The following is a 15,867-nucleotide window of genomic DNA, read 5'->3' as shown; positions in this document are numbered from 1 at the left end:
TTTATTCATTCCTCCATGGATTACCAGCCATATATATGGACACATGCTGTATTCTCAAGATCTATGCTGTTTTGTAGGAATAGAGAAAATAATATGTTTAGTCTGTTTTCAAATGGTATGTCAAATTTTCTCATTGTTTATCAGTAATATTCTCTACCTTGGTTGTATATGAGCATCTTTAGATTTTTCTATATTTAGCGGTTGCAAATGTAAAATGTACGGTAAACCATTTATGTTCCTCATATTGTACTGTATTTTTAGCGGTAAAATACCGGCAGCTGTGGTTGCCAGGAATTTACCGTAAAATGTATCTGGTCAAAATAAAATGCTGTAATTTGTTATACAATTTCACTGTGTTTTTTACTGTCAAAGGTTTTAATAAGGTTTAACATATTTCTGTTATTTTTACAGTTATTTACAATAATAGGGTCTATCCTATTACTGTTAAATTAACAACAAATTACTGTAAATATTATTATATTATTACTTTTTTTTTACTGCAAATATCCGTAAAAAGCTATGGAAAGTTGCATTTTTTACATTAAATTGCTGTATAATTGACAAATATATTTGGTTTTTTCTATCATGATTTTGGTAAAATAATACGTTGTCTACCTTAAAAATTAGGGTTACAAAACCAGTATACCGTATTGTCTTTTACAGATTCCACATTTTTTACACGGTATATTCCTGGCAACCACAGCTGCCGGTATTTTACCGTAAATTTGACAGATTTTTTTTTACAGTGTAACTGGTCAAACTACAAGCCGATTCAAAGAGAAACCAGAAAGCCTTCATGTTTATATGCACATATGTGTTTGTACAGCATCTTAAACAGAAAATATCTCCAACTCTAATGTATTCTCAGGAAAAGCATTTAGGACTGCAGTACTTACCACCTAGAGCTTGCTTCATTACAAAATCCATGATTCCTGCTGATTAGTACAGATGTTCTTCTTCAAGCTGGAGACAACTGAGCATTCAGCCACCAAGCCCGGGATCTGTGAGTGTCTCAGTTCTTCCCCCTTCCTCTGTGATGCCGAGCGTCTTCAGCAACTCTCTGCTGGACACAAGAGATTGAAAAAAGAAGCAATTAAACAAACCATACAGCTGTAAAACAGTAAACTGTTTTCCTCACATAGAAAAACACACCAGTGATTTGATTTAAATTTAAGCTTTTGCAGCTGTAAACAATCATATTTCCTCCTTTGTAGAAAGTGCATGATTACATCTCCAAACACGGTGAAAGATCCGCAACACGCCTGGCATCAGGGAGCATGAGACAGCATTTCCTTCTGAGTTTAAAACAACACATAATGGGATCTTTTTAACACTCTTTACCCCGTGACAGATATCCCTTCCTGGGAAGATCGTAGATCAATACTGAGCCCTTTTGCTCTGAGTCACTTATCCGACTGTAACTGAATACCAGAGCAGTCAATAAGTGGTCATACATATTTAATGGAAAAGTGAAAGAAATGCAGTTGTTTTCTATTTAGATTGACCTGAAACATATGAAAAATACTAAACATGTATGAGAAAATCAGGCTGTGCTCACTCATACAGCATCAACATAAAAACACACACTAGATTCATGAGAATGAAAAATCCTGTCTACATCAAAAGTCTATATCTAATTAATATTGCATACACTATGCTAATCTCACTGTCTCACTTTCAGAAGCGACTTCGTGTATTTCAACCCAGCTGGTAATAAAATCACTTTTGCATAAATTTCATCTTTAGCTAAATCTGATTTACTCAGCTTCAGTAAAGCTGCAGGTTTGACTGTGATTCAGTGACTGCAGTGCACACTTTTGTGTCTGTAATCAGAATTATTATTTAAACTGATTCTCAGAATAAATCGATCAGGTGGAATTACCAGCTGAGACATCGACTGTGCAGTAAAAAACTGTCGTATCATCTGTACAGAGACTGCAGATGAAAAATGTGAGCATGTAATGATTATTGCTGCTTTTCTGGTGTACTGATGGAACAAACTGTCATAAGATCTGATACTTGAAGATAAAATGCTGAAAATATGGCTGCATGTACAGGTCCTATTAAAGAGGTAATGTATGGATTTAACCGGTGCAAGAAAATAAAAATCCAGAATGTAAATAATGCAAGAGTGAATATGCATCTCGAAGAAGAAGCTCAGAAAAATTTAGCTAGCTGTAATATCAAATGCAGGAATTTGGATGACATTGGTACCAACTAGGGCTGCCAAGATTAGTCGACTAGTCACGATTACGATTTAAAGTTATAGTTTTTACACAGCTGAATAAACGTCAAGCAGACAACTGATTATCAGAAATGTGCGATGCTCGAGAATATACTCCGGTGTCCTGTTATATTTTAGATAGCAAGGAGTTTATTAAACTTCACCAAAACAATCTGCTAATTTCATTAAAATTTAACAAACTATCATCTTGTCTTTATTTTTAGTTAGTACATACCTTAAACACTTAAAGCTGTAAGCTAATGATAGTTATATAAGAGCAGATGCATGCTGGTGCAATAAGCTGTACGTTTTACGTCCAATGGATGCATGATCTGATTAGTCGACTAATCGCAAAAATAATCGGTGACTAGTCGACTATCAAAATAATCGTTTGTGGCAGCCCTAGTACCAACTACTATATTTTCCATCCATCCATCCATCTTCTTCCGCTTATCAGGGGCCGGGTTGTGGGGGCAGCAGCCTAAGCAGAGAAGCCCAGACCTCCCTCTCCCCGGCCACCTGCTCCAGCTTTTCCGTGGGAACCCCAATGCATTCCCAGACCACCTGAGAGATATAATATCTCCAGCGTGTCCGGGTACTTAAACTCTTCCACTTGGGGCAGGAACTCATCCCTGACCTGGAGTGGGCAGTCCACCCTTTTCCAGCTGAGGACCATGGCTTCAGATTTGGAGATGCTGATTCTCACACTCAGCTGTGAACAATTCCAGTGCAAGCTGGAGGCCATGACCCGATGAAGCCAACAGAACCACATCATCTGCGTAAAGCAGAGATGAGATTCAGAGACCACCCAAGTGAAAGCCAAATTGGCTACACCTAGAAATTCTGTCCATATAAATTACGAACAAAATCCGTGACAAAGGGCAGTCCTGGCAGAGTCCATCACCCACCGGGAACGAGTCTGACTTATTGTTGGCTTTGCAGACCAAGCTCTTGCAATGGTTGTATAAGGATCGAATGGCCGGTAGCGATATTCCCGAAGCACCTCCCACAGGACACTCCGAGGGACACAGTCGAATGCCAAATCTACTATATTTTTTTAAAGTAAAACATCTAATTTATTATGGTGACATTAAACTGGCCAACATGACACTCACCGTGCATGTTCTTCAAATAGTTGACACTAAGGAGATGAGTGATAAAACTATGGTAACAGTTTGTTAGCATTGACAACGCTAGCAGTGCAGATTTTCTTCCCATCTGAAGAAAACATGCACAATATGTGCTGTGCAAAGTTTGGATTTTAAGTTTTCTTTTTTCTTTGTTGGCTTCTTGGTCATTAGACAAATTGCAGCCTGAATGCTCATTGGCCCATTCTGAATACAGTGCCCCATCCTGTGCTGCTGTATAAACTCACTTGTATCTATTTGATTAACTGTGCAAGTGGCAGCCAAGATGAAATCCTCCACATTTATTGCACCTGGCGAACCAGAACAGCATTTCCATTTTGAAGCAGATCTCTCCTGCTCTCCTCGCTGAACACTCGTGGCATCATTTTGATACGCCAGTATTTGCCAGGGCTGAATGGTGCCGGGATGAAATAGGAAGGGACGGCAGATTGAGCTGCACAGCTTATTCTGGGAGGTGACACGGGAGACGAGGCCGAGTGGGATGGCAATCCATTTGTAACTGTGACCGAACGCCTCGAGGGGTGAAGTACCTCATTTCAATACACACACATTCAGAAATTCAAAATCGGCATGCTCACCCACACGCAAGATTTGATTAAAAAGACTGCAAATGTATGCTGATAGACAATAGAAGAAATGTCAGACTGTTAACCTGGTGAGGAGAGTAAGTGTTTCTGCATGAATGTGTGCGTGCTTACGGAGAGGTGCATGCAGAAATATGTGACTATCATTTGAGTTTAACTGGAATCACATGTATTTTGTCATGTTTCTCAGGTCTGTCTGAATTTCTACGAACATTATTGCTAAGGATTGTCACACTGGGTTAAATATGTAGACTTGGGTTTTAAGGGGTATTTATTATTTTCTTCTTTTTTTGGGTTGTATGGAAGCCCCAAACGCAATTTCATTGTTCTTGACAATGACAATAAATAAATAAATACTAAATACTAAAGAACTCTGAACAGCTGTGTATGTGTGAGTAAAGTCTCTTTAGTCATAAGCTGTTGGCTTTTCCAGTTTCCAGCCTCAGTCCAGTGACATGTAACTGGCTGGACCTTTGCAGCCTGTTGTTTACATGTTGTAGCTGTGTACTGACACCAGGGGGCAGTGTCAGAAATACGCTGACCAGCTGGTCTGGTCTGGCTCATGTTTTTGCTGTTGTCAGACCTTTAGCTTAGCCGCTCCTACAGGTATGACCAAAGTCGTAAAAGAGGAAGAATGAGTGTTTTAGCGAACTGAACGTGAAGATTATAAACAAAGAAAACACGCCATTGCAGCCCACTTGGGCTTGTAATCACATTTTTTTGATCTTTAATTTATTTTTGTGCTTCTTTCTGCTCCTAAATGCTGCAGTTGCTCCTTCTCTATTGAAGCCCACTTTTCAACCACACCATGTGCGTGTTGCATTCTTAAAATCCATCACAAATGCACCACAAACTGCACTTTGTGATAATTAGTCATTCTAAGCTGGCTGTGTAGGTGTTGCCTCAGCGTCTGGTGCCGTCCAAGCTGACTTCTTACAGACCTGACTAGCTAAATCAAACAGGTCACTTTGGTTCAGTTGGAGGTGAAAGTGGGTTTTTTTCCTTCTGTCTTGAGTACTTTTTTGGTCACTGTCTCAACAAGACGGCAGCTGTCGTGGTAAATGTCCCGGCTGCTTTAAGAAGGTCAGAGGTTACAGTCCTTACAGTCACCTGCAGTTCAACTATTAGATATTAAACTCATTCTTTTAACCACTGAGGAAGAGAAACAAATATATACCTGTGGCCTTTTGGATGAATGGACTGCATTCATACAGCTGCACAGCTCTAGTCTTCCAAACCACTCAAAGTGCTTTATACTACAACCACATTTACTCACACACACACTTTTATTATAGCAATAAATATACAATTTAACTATCACGCACAGTTTATGGGCTTCTGATAGCGAGCGAGCCTCTGTGTCCTTCAACAGAACAATGAACACTGGAAACAGACGCCACACACACAAGGAGAGGATTCTTTCTTATTATGCTGCTTTCCTGAAACTTCTATATGTGTGCATGTGCTTTTCTAATACCACTGTGGCCAACTTTCTGGTGCATGAATAACACAGCATGTAGTTCCTGCAGTACGTAATTTGGGTTATTTTGAACTGTGAATCATCCAAAGCTACTGTAGTGGAGTCCAAGAATAAAAATCTAGTGCTGGAAATGAGCAGAACAGGTCCACACTTAGCTAAATGTCACATAACTGGTGCCTTGGGCTTTATTATACACAACAATAAGTGAATATTAACGATCAGCAGTGATGTAAGGTGTAAAGTTACTACAAAACTAGCACACAGGAGCGCCGATGGCAAATAATAAACGAAGAAGTTTTTGTTGTCATATTGCAGTTTTTTTTATGTTAGATTTTGTGTATTTTATTGTATCTCATCTCATGAACTGGACGAGGGGTCTGCGCGTGTGTCTGTGTGTGCACGCATTTGGAAGCAGAACATTTCTCTTATCATTACAGAAACAGACTCAAGGACTCACTAATGGAATAAAGGAAAGATGCGGCTGTCAGACAAGGACATCTGGAAGAGGACACACACACACGCGCACGCACACACACACACACGCGCACACACACACGCACATGCGCGCGCACACGCACACGCACACACACACACAGGGGCATTCTCTTCCTACCTTTGACATATAAAAATGTCTGACTGTATGTTTGAATGTTTGATTAGTTTTTATATAATAAAAGAAGTTTGGTTTTTAAAAGGAATTGTTTGAAAACTATTAAAAATGATGACTCTTTATAGTGTCACGATTTAATTACTAATACTTAAATAAAACATGTCGATTCAAAAGAGAAAGTGGGCACAAGATAAAGGCCAATCAAACGGGTGATAATAAAGCAGCACCTGGCAACTGTGGAAAGGAAGAACTCCGTTTTAATAGGAGGAACCAGGTTCAGGAAGTCAATGATTCTCCTCAGGAAGGCCTTTCCAAAGCTGAGGAAAGCTCATAGTACACAGTACATTAACCAAAACCTAACCTGCCAATGCCATCTAGTGTTTCCTACAATCTGCTATTAGCAATCAGAGGCACGTCTAAGCTCACTGAAGACATTTAGTCCTCCGTTTAAAAAAAAGAAGAGATGGGTCTGACATTTTCAAATCACTGCAACCCAAACAGTCTCTGCTTCTTCATCTCGACACAACAGAAATGCAATCTTCAAAAATAATTCATGTGAGAAAAGACTGAAGCAATTCATCACAGCGTTATCGTGCGAAACGGAGGAGCGCTCCTCTACTTGCCTCCATTTACATACTCATCAGACACCAGAGACCTCAACCGCAGCTCGTTATGTAAGCGCTTATCAGTGGGCGGTTAGCACTGGACTGGAAGCTGAAGCAGCTCTCCGGCATATTGAACTTCTCTGTTCTGGTGATAGTGGAGGGGCTTTAAAACCTTACATAACCCTCCTTTTCACACAGGGCCAAATATACTATACAATCACTGATGACAGTCCCCAGGGGCAAGCCTCCCTCCCACCTCAGCTCCCATTCCCCAGCACCCAACCACTTTCCCTCCATCCTCAACCATCCTTTCTTCTTCTTCTTCTTCAGCTTCTTTTTTTAATTTCATAATCCGGGCGCTGGCAGCAGTGCGTGACGTGGGATAATGTTATCAGGGCCAGGCAGGACGGCTTGCTGATCCTATCCAGTTAATTGGAAGTTGTTTCCAAGTTTCGTGGAAGGAGATGTGGATGGGAGCGACTGGTGAAGACAAGCACGAGGCTGTCACTGGAACATGTTGATGACAGGCAAAGGGAGCGTGTTTCAGGGGAGGGGAGGCAAGAAAAAGGAGGAAAAGCTTTAAATGTGTGCATGTGCAGACAAAAAGTACACATGAATGAGCTTTAAAGGATAATGCTGGCTACAGGCTATTCTGTGTTTCTGTGTGTCATCAAATACATGCAAACACCAAAAACACTAAAAACACACTGTGTTTTTTCCAAATAGACAGATTTATACTGAAGAAATAAATCAGAAATTTATGCAAGAAGGGAAAAACCCTGTTTTAACTGTCATTAATAATCACTGTTTAGGCATCCATATTATTATTAACCACACGCGAACAATTATCAAATAAATAAGTTCTGCATTTTTGGTAACTATGTTGTAGGTGTTGTAGGTTTTAGTTTAGTTTTACTTAACTATAATAACCTTGGACAGAACCACCCTTTAACACCTCTATTTTTAACATGTTTGATCCTTCATTACAACCTTTGAACCTTTGGCTTAAATTTTGAAAGGTGGCTCTATAATCTATAATAAGTTTTTTTCACTATGTTGTAGTTCAAGTGGTTTGAGAGGGAACCCAGCTCCTGCACCTCCTCTGGTTCACAGGCTTTGGAAAATCCTGCCTGTACTCTAATAGAGGACTTTGGCCAACTGTGGTTCTGTTAGGACCAGTGAATAGTGTAACCATGGAAAAGGACACAGAGAAGTATATGGCAGCATGGTGGATTAAGAAGAGGATTTTCACTGGAGAGAGTAGGTTTTGAGGCCTAGAACTCAGCACACAGCAGGGCAGCTGCAGGAGGAGGGCTGTCTGGTTTCCTTGTCTGTATGCCTACTGCAGCACTTAATGTCACAGTAATGAATTACATGAGTAATGAAAGTCAGTTTGCATAAACTGTGTACAAGAAAAATCCTGCAGACCACATCAGCGTTAATATAAAGTCCCCAGACTTCAGACCCTAGAATTCCCTGAGCTGCTAGTATAGCTATAAAGTTCAAGTCATCTCCTTTCCAAACACAACCATTTCAAAGATGGAAAATAAAGCTTCAGCAAGCAGGAACTGAACCTCTGAGGGAAGTTCCCCTCTCGACTAAGCAAGTTTCAGCACATCAGTCACACCAGAATTGCTCCTGTCCTTTTTAACCAGTTCCAGGATCTTACAATTTGTAGTGCTTAGCACACATGCACTCGCACAAACAGACACACACATCCAGCAAGCCTTTCACCCTGTGCTTGATGAGCTGACCCTGGGGACACGTGGGCAAACCTGAAAGGGAAATCAATACTGGACGAGTGGACCGAGATGGATTACTGACAGGAGCCATTTTTCACAGCAGGTTAGCAAGACTCCACCACAACACTCCATCTTCATCTGTCCAGGAAGGATGTGGGAGCACAAAAATCTCAATGTACTGTAGCATCCTAGTGCAAAAGTATATTCATTTTACCCTTCATACGCCCAACCTGCCATTCCATCTGGTGCCAATGGGACCGGGCTGTGCCCCCGATTACAACACAGTCTGAGAAGCTTGTAAGGTGGCGCCATCAGTTCTCTGAAGCTTTCCTGGTATTAACCCTCTCTGGCTCAAATTAAGTTTTTGTTGCTAATGCACAAAAGAATACCTGCAGTGGTACTTCTGAGTAAAAAAAGCTCATAAAATATGTATGTGGTGTAATCAGTTTGTTAGCTTTTACTTGTTGCAAATCTGCAAAGCCTGCCTTGAGAGGGTTAACAAGTAAAATGGATGCATCATTTGTTGTGCTTCATTCATGTTGCATCAGATTGCCAAGGTACCTCTGAGAAATTTTAGAGCATGCTGAATAATAAATAATGTTAAGTAAAAGGCTGGTTTACTCTTCAGGGGTTTGGATAAGCAGAAGTTCATATTTTGCATGTTTGTTGCGGCCTGGTCACGGGGATAAGGAGGTTTGCTCTAGACCAAGCTTGCTAATTCTGTGTTTATTGCAGAGCTGTTACTGACTGATCTTTTTTAACAGAATTAAAACAAAATGAAATATTGAAATGTTGGTCAATCATTGCCCCAATCTGCACAATCTCATACACACAAAGAGACACACAGACACACACACCTTCATACACCAAGTTACTCTTTGCACAGTGCTCAGGCTTTTGCACATTTTTATTGCACTGTTGTGTCTGTATCGTTCTCTTCTGTCTGGTGTTGCACTGTCTTTGTTTTGGTTTTTTGGAATTTTTGCACCCTGCACTTTATGTAGTTCTGTGTTGCTTGTCTGTTATATGTAGCACCATGGTCTTGGAGGAATGTTGTCTCATTTCACTGTGTACTGTACCACTGCACAGTGACAATAAAGTCACTTGATTTGACTTGACTTGTTCATTTATGCTGATATTCAGGCACCCCAGAGAATCCCCAAACTTCACCTGGTCACTAAAATAAACAGAATTTATATGGCACAGCAAAACTGATGTTTGCTTCATTCAGTTTGAGTGTTATATATTCCATTTAAATAAGCTAGATTTTCTTTGTTAGGGTTAGGGTTAGGGGTTAGGGTGATGGGTGATGAGTGGGGTGGATCATCTGTGTATGGGGAAAACATTAAGTGTGTTCCCCATATTTATCAAACCACAAAAACATCATCAACCTCTGAATTATGTTGGGCTTTGTCATTTTGAAGATGTCTGGATAATGTGAAGACTACAGAGGTCAAAAAGCACCTGTAGGCAACTGTTGTTGTGATTCGGAGCTATATAAATACAACTGAACTGAAAATTCCAGCAATGATGTGTAAAAACAACTTCTACATAACCATGCTGTATGCCTCCAGCTGAAACCATTGTTTCTGCAAGCCCAATGTTTCAGGCCTGTGTTGCATTATAAAGTAGGATGACTTTCATCAAAACTGAATCTTATATCTTTAGTCCTGACACCAAATAAACACCAAAGTCCGATCACCCCTGAACCTAACACGATTATTTGTTCCTTCATAGATTCTGCACTCAGGCTCATATTTTGAGTCTCTCCATGCACAGACTGCAAATATGTTTCACTTTGTTTATCAGAGTAAAACGCTGCTGCCCGCTCTACAAATAATACATTGATGATTCAAAAGTCACCAAAGACAGAAAATAAATGTCACAGACGCCAGTAAATGAATTAATTATGAACTGCTAACACTGTTCCGCTCTCTCAGATTTGCCGGGCAGAAACTTTAGCACTCCAGACATTATTTATTCATGTGAATCTGCAGTGAAAAATTATTTCCTCAACAGAAGCTAGAAGGCAAAGGAGGTCTACAGGACTGCATTTGATTATTCTTCTCATTATTCTTCTTGAGTCACTGACCCACTGTGGTAAAGGAGCTTCAGAAAGACCGCGTCACAGAGACAGGGCTAATTTTAACTTGCATATTTTACATTTTAATAATAGTTAATAGGGTTAATTTTAGCACTAGCTTCATCAAGGACTGATATGATGGATTAAATATGACACTATTCCTTCTTTTTTAATATTTAATGCAAGCCTGTCTTGAGAATGACAGATCCACATTTTAGTTACGGATGGTTGCTAAATTAAATTCTGGATCTTTCTGTTCATACTTGCCACTAATATCAAAGAAAGCTAAAACTCAACATTTGAGATTAAAATGTTTTACATTTTACATTAATTAACACTGTGAAACAAAACATTATCGGGTAATTTGGATGCAACAGTGAGGAATGTTACCTTCAGTCAGGAAGTTCCAGGATTAACAAGTCCATGTACAGGAAACAGAGCAGGCAGGTTCCAAGTTTTATTGACTGAGAGCCAACTGAGGACAAAAGGTTACAACAGAGGGCCACAGAGGAAAATGCACACAGTACTTTTCTGTTCAGAGAATGGATGGTTATCATGGCAGGGTTCTTTTTTTTAACAATTAGTGAGGTGGCTGTTAGGTTCCTGGACACTCGGTGTTTATTCTGCAATGATGGCTAAAGCAGTTGATACTGAAGGACAACGCTCCTTTGTCCACATGAGGAAACAATAATAGTATCACTGAGGAAACTGTGGCGCCTTTCTAAAACTGATTTACAAGTAGCACCTCTATTATTTCTACATATGTAAGATGAAAGGGAAAAACAAACGGCAGTGAAAAAGATGGCTATCTAGTCCACCTATACAGTACAAGTATAGATTATTAATATATTAACTTATTTATTAGATTAGAATATTATACTAAAGATTATGAAGCTCATATAATATTGAATAGAAGTTCGTTCCACATCATTGGGCCTGAATGAGCAAAGCCATAATGTCCACTGTTTTAAGCCTGTACTGTGGAACCTGTAAGTGATTCACCAATCGGATGGATCCGGGAGCGGGATAAGGTGCTACTGGACTGAAGTCATGAGTTCCCTAGAGTATTTAGAAGTAGAATGGGAGCCTTCAGTTTTCAGGCCCCTCTTTTATAGAAACAGCTTCCAGTTTGGATTCAGGAGACAGACACTATCTCTACTTTTAAGATTAGGCTTCAAACTTTCCTTTTTGATAAAGCATATAGTTAGGGCTGGATCAGATGACCCTGAATCCTCCCTTAGTTATGCTGCAATAGGTGTAGGCTGCTGGGGGATTCCCATGATGCACTGGGTGTTTCTTCTTCACTCATGATGTATTAAGAGACCTCTCTGCACTGAATCATACTTGTTTTTAACCTCTATCTCTCTTCCACAGCATATCTTTTATCCTGCCTTCCTTCTCTCACCCCAAACGGTCGCAGCAGATGGCCGCTCCTCCCTGAGCCTGGTACTTCCTGTTACAAGGGAGTTTTTCCTTCCCACTGTCGCCAAAGTGCTTCCTCATAGGGACTCATATGATTGTTGGGGTTTTCTCTGTATTTATTACTCTAGGGTCTACCTTACAATATAAAGTGCCTTGAGGCGACTCTTGTTGTGATTTGGTCCTGTACAAATAAAACTGAATTGAATTGAATATATGTCAATGAACTTGGTGAATGTTGTCAGCAGTGCAGACTGAAACGGACCCCTTCAGCCTCGGCAGTTTGTGCCTAGCACCAAAGGACGCCACGCCATTAACATCCAGTGCTCTGATTTTTTTCCTGGTGAGTAAATGCTGAATCCACCTGATGTCAAAGAGGTTCGACTTTGTTTCTGCAGGTTTAAACTTTGATAGCCACTCCACGCTGGCAACCCCACGGAGAGAGGACGATTGTATTTTCATACTCTCTTTGTTATAGTCGTCTCTCCGTCTGTTTGTGCCTCTGTGTCTTTGTCTCACTCTGCCTACTACATTTTCACCCTGCTGTTACTCTCTCTCACCCTCTGCCTCTCTGTTTTATCAAGCTTACTTTATATTTCCTCCACTTTTTCATTTCCTGCCTAATTTGGAAATTTACCTAGCGCTGTTTAAGCTGAAGCTCAGTTCTTTGTTTTTCCTCCATAAAAAATATTTTTAAATAATATAAAATTGTTTGTAATATTCCAGGAAATTGCCGATGGTATTTACTTAAAATTTCAAGGAATGATTATAAGGAATTTCACTCATAAATATGATAAATGTGATTTTGAGCAGTGATGACTTATAATATAATAATACTATTATTGCAGTTCAATTCATTTTCAAATATTAAGACAGCCTTTATGTTGCTGATGTTAATATTGATGAAGGCCTTGGGATTATACCAAGCTCTAACAGTACACATTTGGGTTTTAAAAATAGTGTTAAATTTATGCATATAGGTTCAGATTTTCTTTAAAGTCTGCAGACATGAGTAAATAAATGTTTCTAAACTGAACCAAAATAACATATTTTTAGTCTCAACTCAATTCAGCTCCACTTTATTAATAAATCACAATAAATCACAGCCTGGATACAATAAATAAGGGGATAGATAAGAAACAAATAAAATACATGTGTGGGTGCAAAGAATATATAATCATGGCTTTAAAAAAAGGAGAGACAGAGCGCAAGTCAAATGCTGCGTCTTCAGTGAGCACTAAACCTGCAGCTTAGTTCTGTCATTTGATCTTCGAGGCGCTTTGCAGGCAGTCAAATATAAGACAGGTGCCTCATCCACACCAAAATAAAAACATTACAATTAAAAGCTGCTTTTTAACCATGCTCAGGTAATGTGTGTGTCATGTTAACCTGCTCATTTTAGTTAAAGGATCGGCCTAGAGTAAATACAACTTCTGACTTTGGTCTACTTTTTAATGCTCCTGGACTGGTTACCTTAAAAAAAGCTAAAGTTAAGATTTAGCAGTGTCACAATAATGAAACCATTTCCTGGCATCTGACTCCTTGTGGTCACGAAATCAGTGGGGGTAATTTGAAAGGTACTTGTCTGACATTTTTAAGGTTTTTATTAAATTAACAGCTCTAAATGAGGTTCTCTTGGTGGACATTTGACTAAACTCAGCAGGCAGCTTCTACAAACTACACATTCCATCTTTTCTGTTTGATTTTCTTCTCGTTAACAAGTGTCCATTTCATGCTGCAGTCCTGCTGGTTGGCTAGTTGGTGTAGATGATAGCAGCAGGCACACGACGAGACACTAATCTTAAACTCCTGACAGGGTCTGAAAATGACCACGACCACAGTTATTGTCAGCTGTATTAATCAAGCTCAAGCAAAGCAAATGTAAACACATCTTTGGAGCATCAACACATCCAACATCAAACTTCAATACAGATGCAGGATGCCTCACAGATGCCTGTGAAAGGATCGTTTATATATAGCCTTGGACATTTGGACCATGCACATCTGCATTTGCATCTCTGTAGGTTTGAAAATGACTGAGTGGAACTGAGCAGGAAAAAACTCCAGCCAATTGCCAAAAAAAATAACCTCTGAGGTGTTTTCCAGCAGATGAGTGAACAACTCCACAACAAAGTGCAATTAGCATGAAACTACAAAGCTTAACACAATAGACAAACAGACACTGAGTGAACAAAAAGACTGAGAGAAAAGGCAGCTGGTGATGAAGTGCAACCAAACAGCTGGTGACATTTTCAGAGTGAACTCATTCAGCCTGAAGACAAAAGACCCCAAAAAACAAAAGACCCTCAGACGCTGCTGACACGTTCACCTCTGACAGACAGAAACACTATTCACGTGCTGACATTTAATAATCTCCTGATATTTTACTGTTTGCATCGATTCGGAACATCATTCAGTCGTTTCTCCATCTGTCCATCCACTCAGTGGATGTCTGAAAGTTCTCCAAAACCTGATCACTCATTTGAAATATCACTACTTTCCATAATCAACTCACTATTTTTAGGATTTCTTTTTGTTGTACATAGAAATATAAATTAATTGAACTGCAGATTTACATAATAAAAGGCTTATAAGGGAGAAGAAGTGGATATATTAATACTGAAATTAATGGCAGTTTAAATAATATTTTTTTATGACGGGATAGTAAAAGTAATAAAAAGATGATAATAAAACACAAGACAGACTTAATCTGAATTAAAGTGATGGTGCAGACCTCAGCCTGACTGAAATGGACCTTAAACACTTGCTAACGTTAATGAACTATAGCAACATTGCAAAGAAGAGTGGGCCAAAGTTGTACATGACTTCATCAGAGACTGATGAAGTCATGTACAAAGTGATGATTTCAGGTTATTGCTGCTAAAGGTGCACTGTTAGACTTTTCATCGCCACTTTACGGTAACATACTGGCGTCACTGTTGCCAGCGTCATACCATGACGCCGTGTTACGGTAGCTTACCGTTCTGCAGGATGATACCGTTTTTTGCTGGTGTGGTATAATACTCTTGGACAAATTATGGTAACGCACCGTAGCCTTTTTTACGGTATCTCACTGGCGTCACTGTCGCCAGTGAGATACCGTTATGTCGTTATGTCGTAAATTACGTCAACAAAGTAACATCATACTGTGATTAAGAAATTGGTATACTACCGTTTACTCACGGTATGTCACTGTAAGCCCGCTGCAAGGTAATAAACTGCAATATATTAACCAGTAACTTACCGTTATCACGCATCATCAGTACCAAAAATATTCATCTCTGCTAGAGGACACAGTGTCCCAACAGGCGGTCATTTACTGTTTAACAGGTCGTAATTGACCGTAATGTCAGTTAACACTAACATACTGTAAGAGACTGGAGGGTTCCAAAAAAATTGGATGGATAGATAGACACACACACACACAAAATATAATTCATGTGCTTTACACCACTTTATTTCAATTCTGATTTTTCCCTGCTGAAATACACATTTCCAAAATCAAAAACTGAAAAGAACTGAAAACATATTTTCATTGAGGAAGCACTTGTTTTTACTAAACCATGTAATCCATTATTTTCTCAGATGGTTGTACAAACAATAACAATAACAATATTATGTCATATCCATATCATGGCAGACAACATATGTTCAAGTGTTGGGTTTTCTTATTTATATTTTGTAGGGTCTTAAACCTACAATGTGAAGTGCCTTGGCATTCATTTTGTTGGCACCATACAAATTAACTGAATTGTAATGAATATAATATCAAACTGTTGCACTCAAAAAACCTATTGGACAGAGACAGCGTCTTGCAAGATAGCAAGAGAGCTTGTCTTCATTGTTGCTCGTCTTGTGTAAATGTCCAGAAGGCATGGGACATGGATAATCTGTGGAGACACAGGTAACAACACATTGGTCACTTAAATTATACAAGAAATTCACTAAAAATGGCAAAAACAGTTACCTAAT

General features: G+C 39.4%; 1 protein-coding gene across 3 annotated transcripts in view; it reads right to left on the bottom strand.

Moving 5' to 3' along the window:
* The window catches only part of cplx2b (complexin 2b), a 67,965-nt gene that overhangs the window by 25,209 nt on the left and 26,889 nt on the right, over positions 1–15,867 (bottom strand). For 2 of the 3 annotated variants that reach the window (XM_082551955.1, XM_082551953.1), the window contains exon 2: positions 897–1,060. Coding sequence is in view for 2 of the 3 variants with exons in the window: in XM_082551953.1 (XP_082408079.1) it covers positions 897–927 (31 nt within the window). In the remaining variant the exon portion in view is untranslated. Of the gene's footprint in view, positions 1–896; positions 1,064–15,867 lie in introns of all 3 variants that reach the window. The other variant, XM_082551954.1, reaches the window with a different exon arrangement.

The sequence above is a fragment of the Aulonocara stuartgranti genome (assembly GCF_965226115.1).
Source record: "Aulonocara stuartgranti genome assembly, chromosome: 2".
Lineage (NCBI taxonomy): Eukaryota > Metazoa > Chordata > Actinopteri > Cichliformes > Cichlidae > Aulonocara > Aulonocara stuartgranti.
This window is presented reverse-complemented; position numbering and strand designations above follow the sequence as displayed.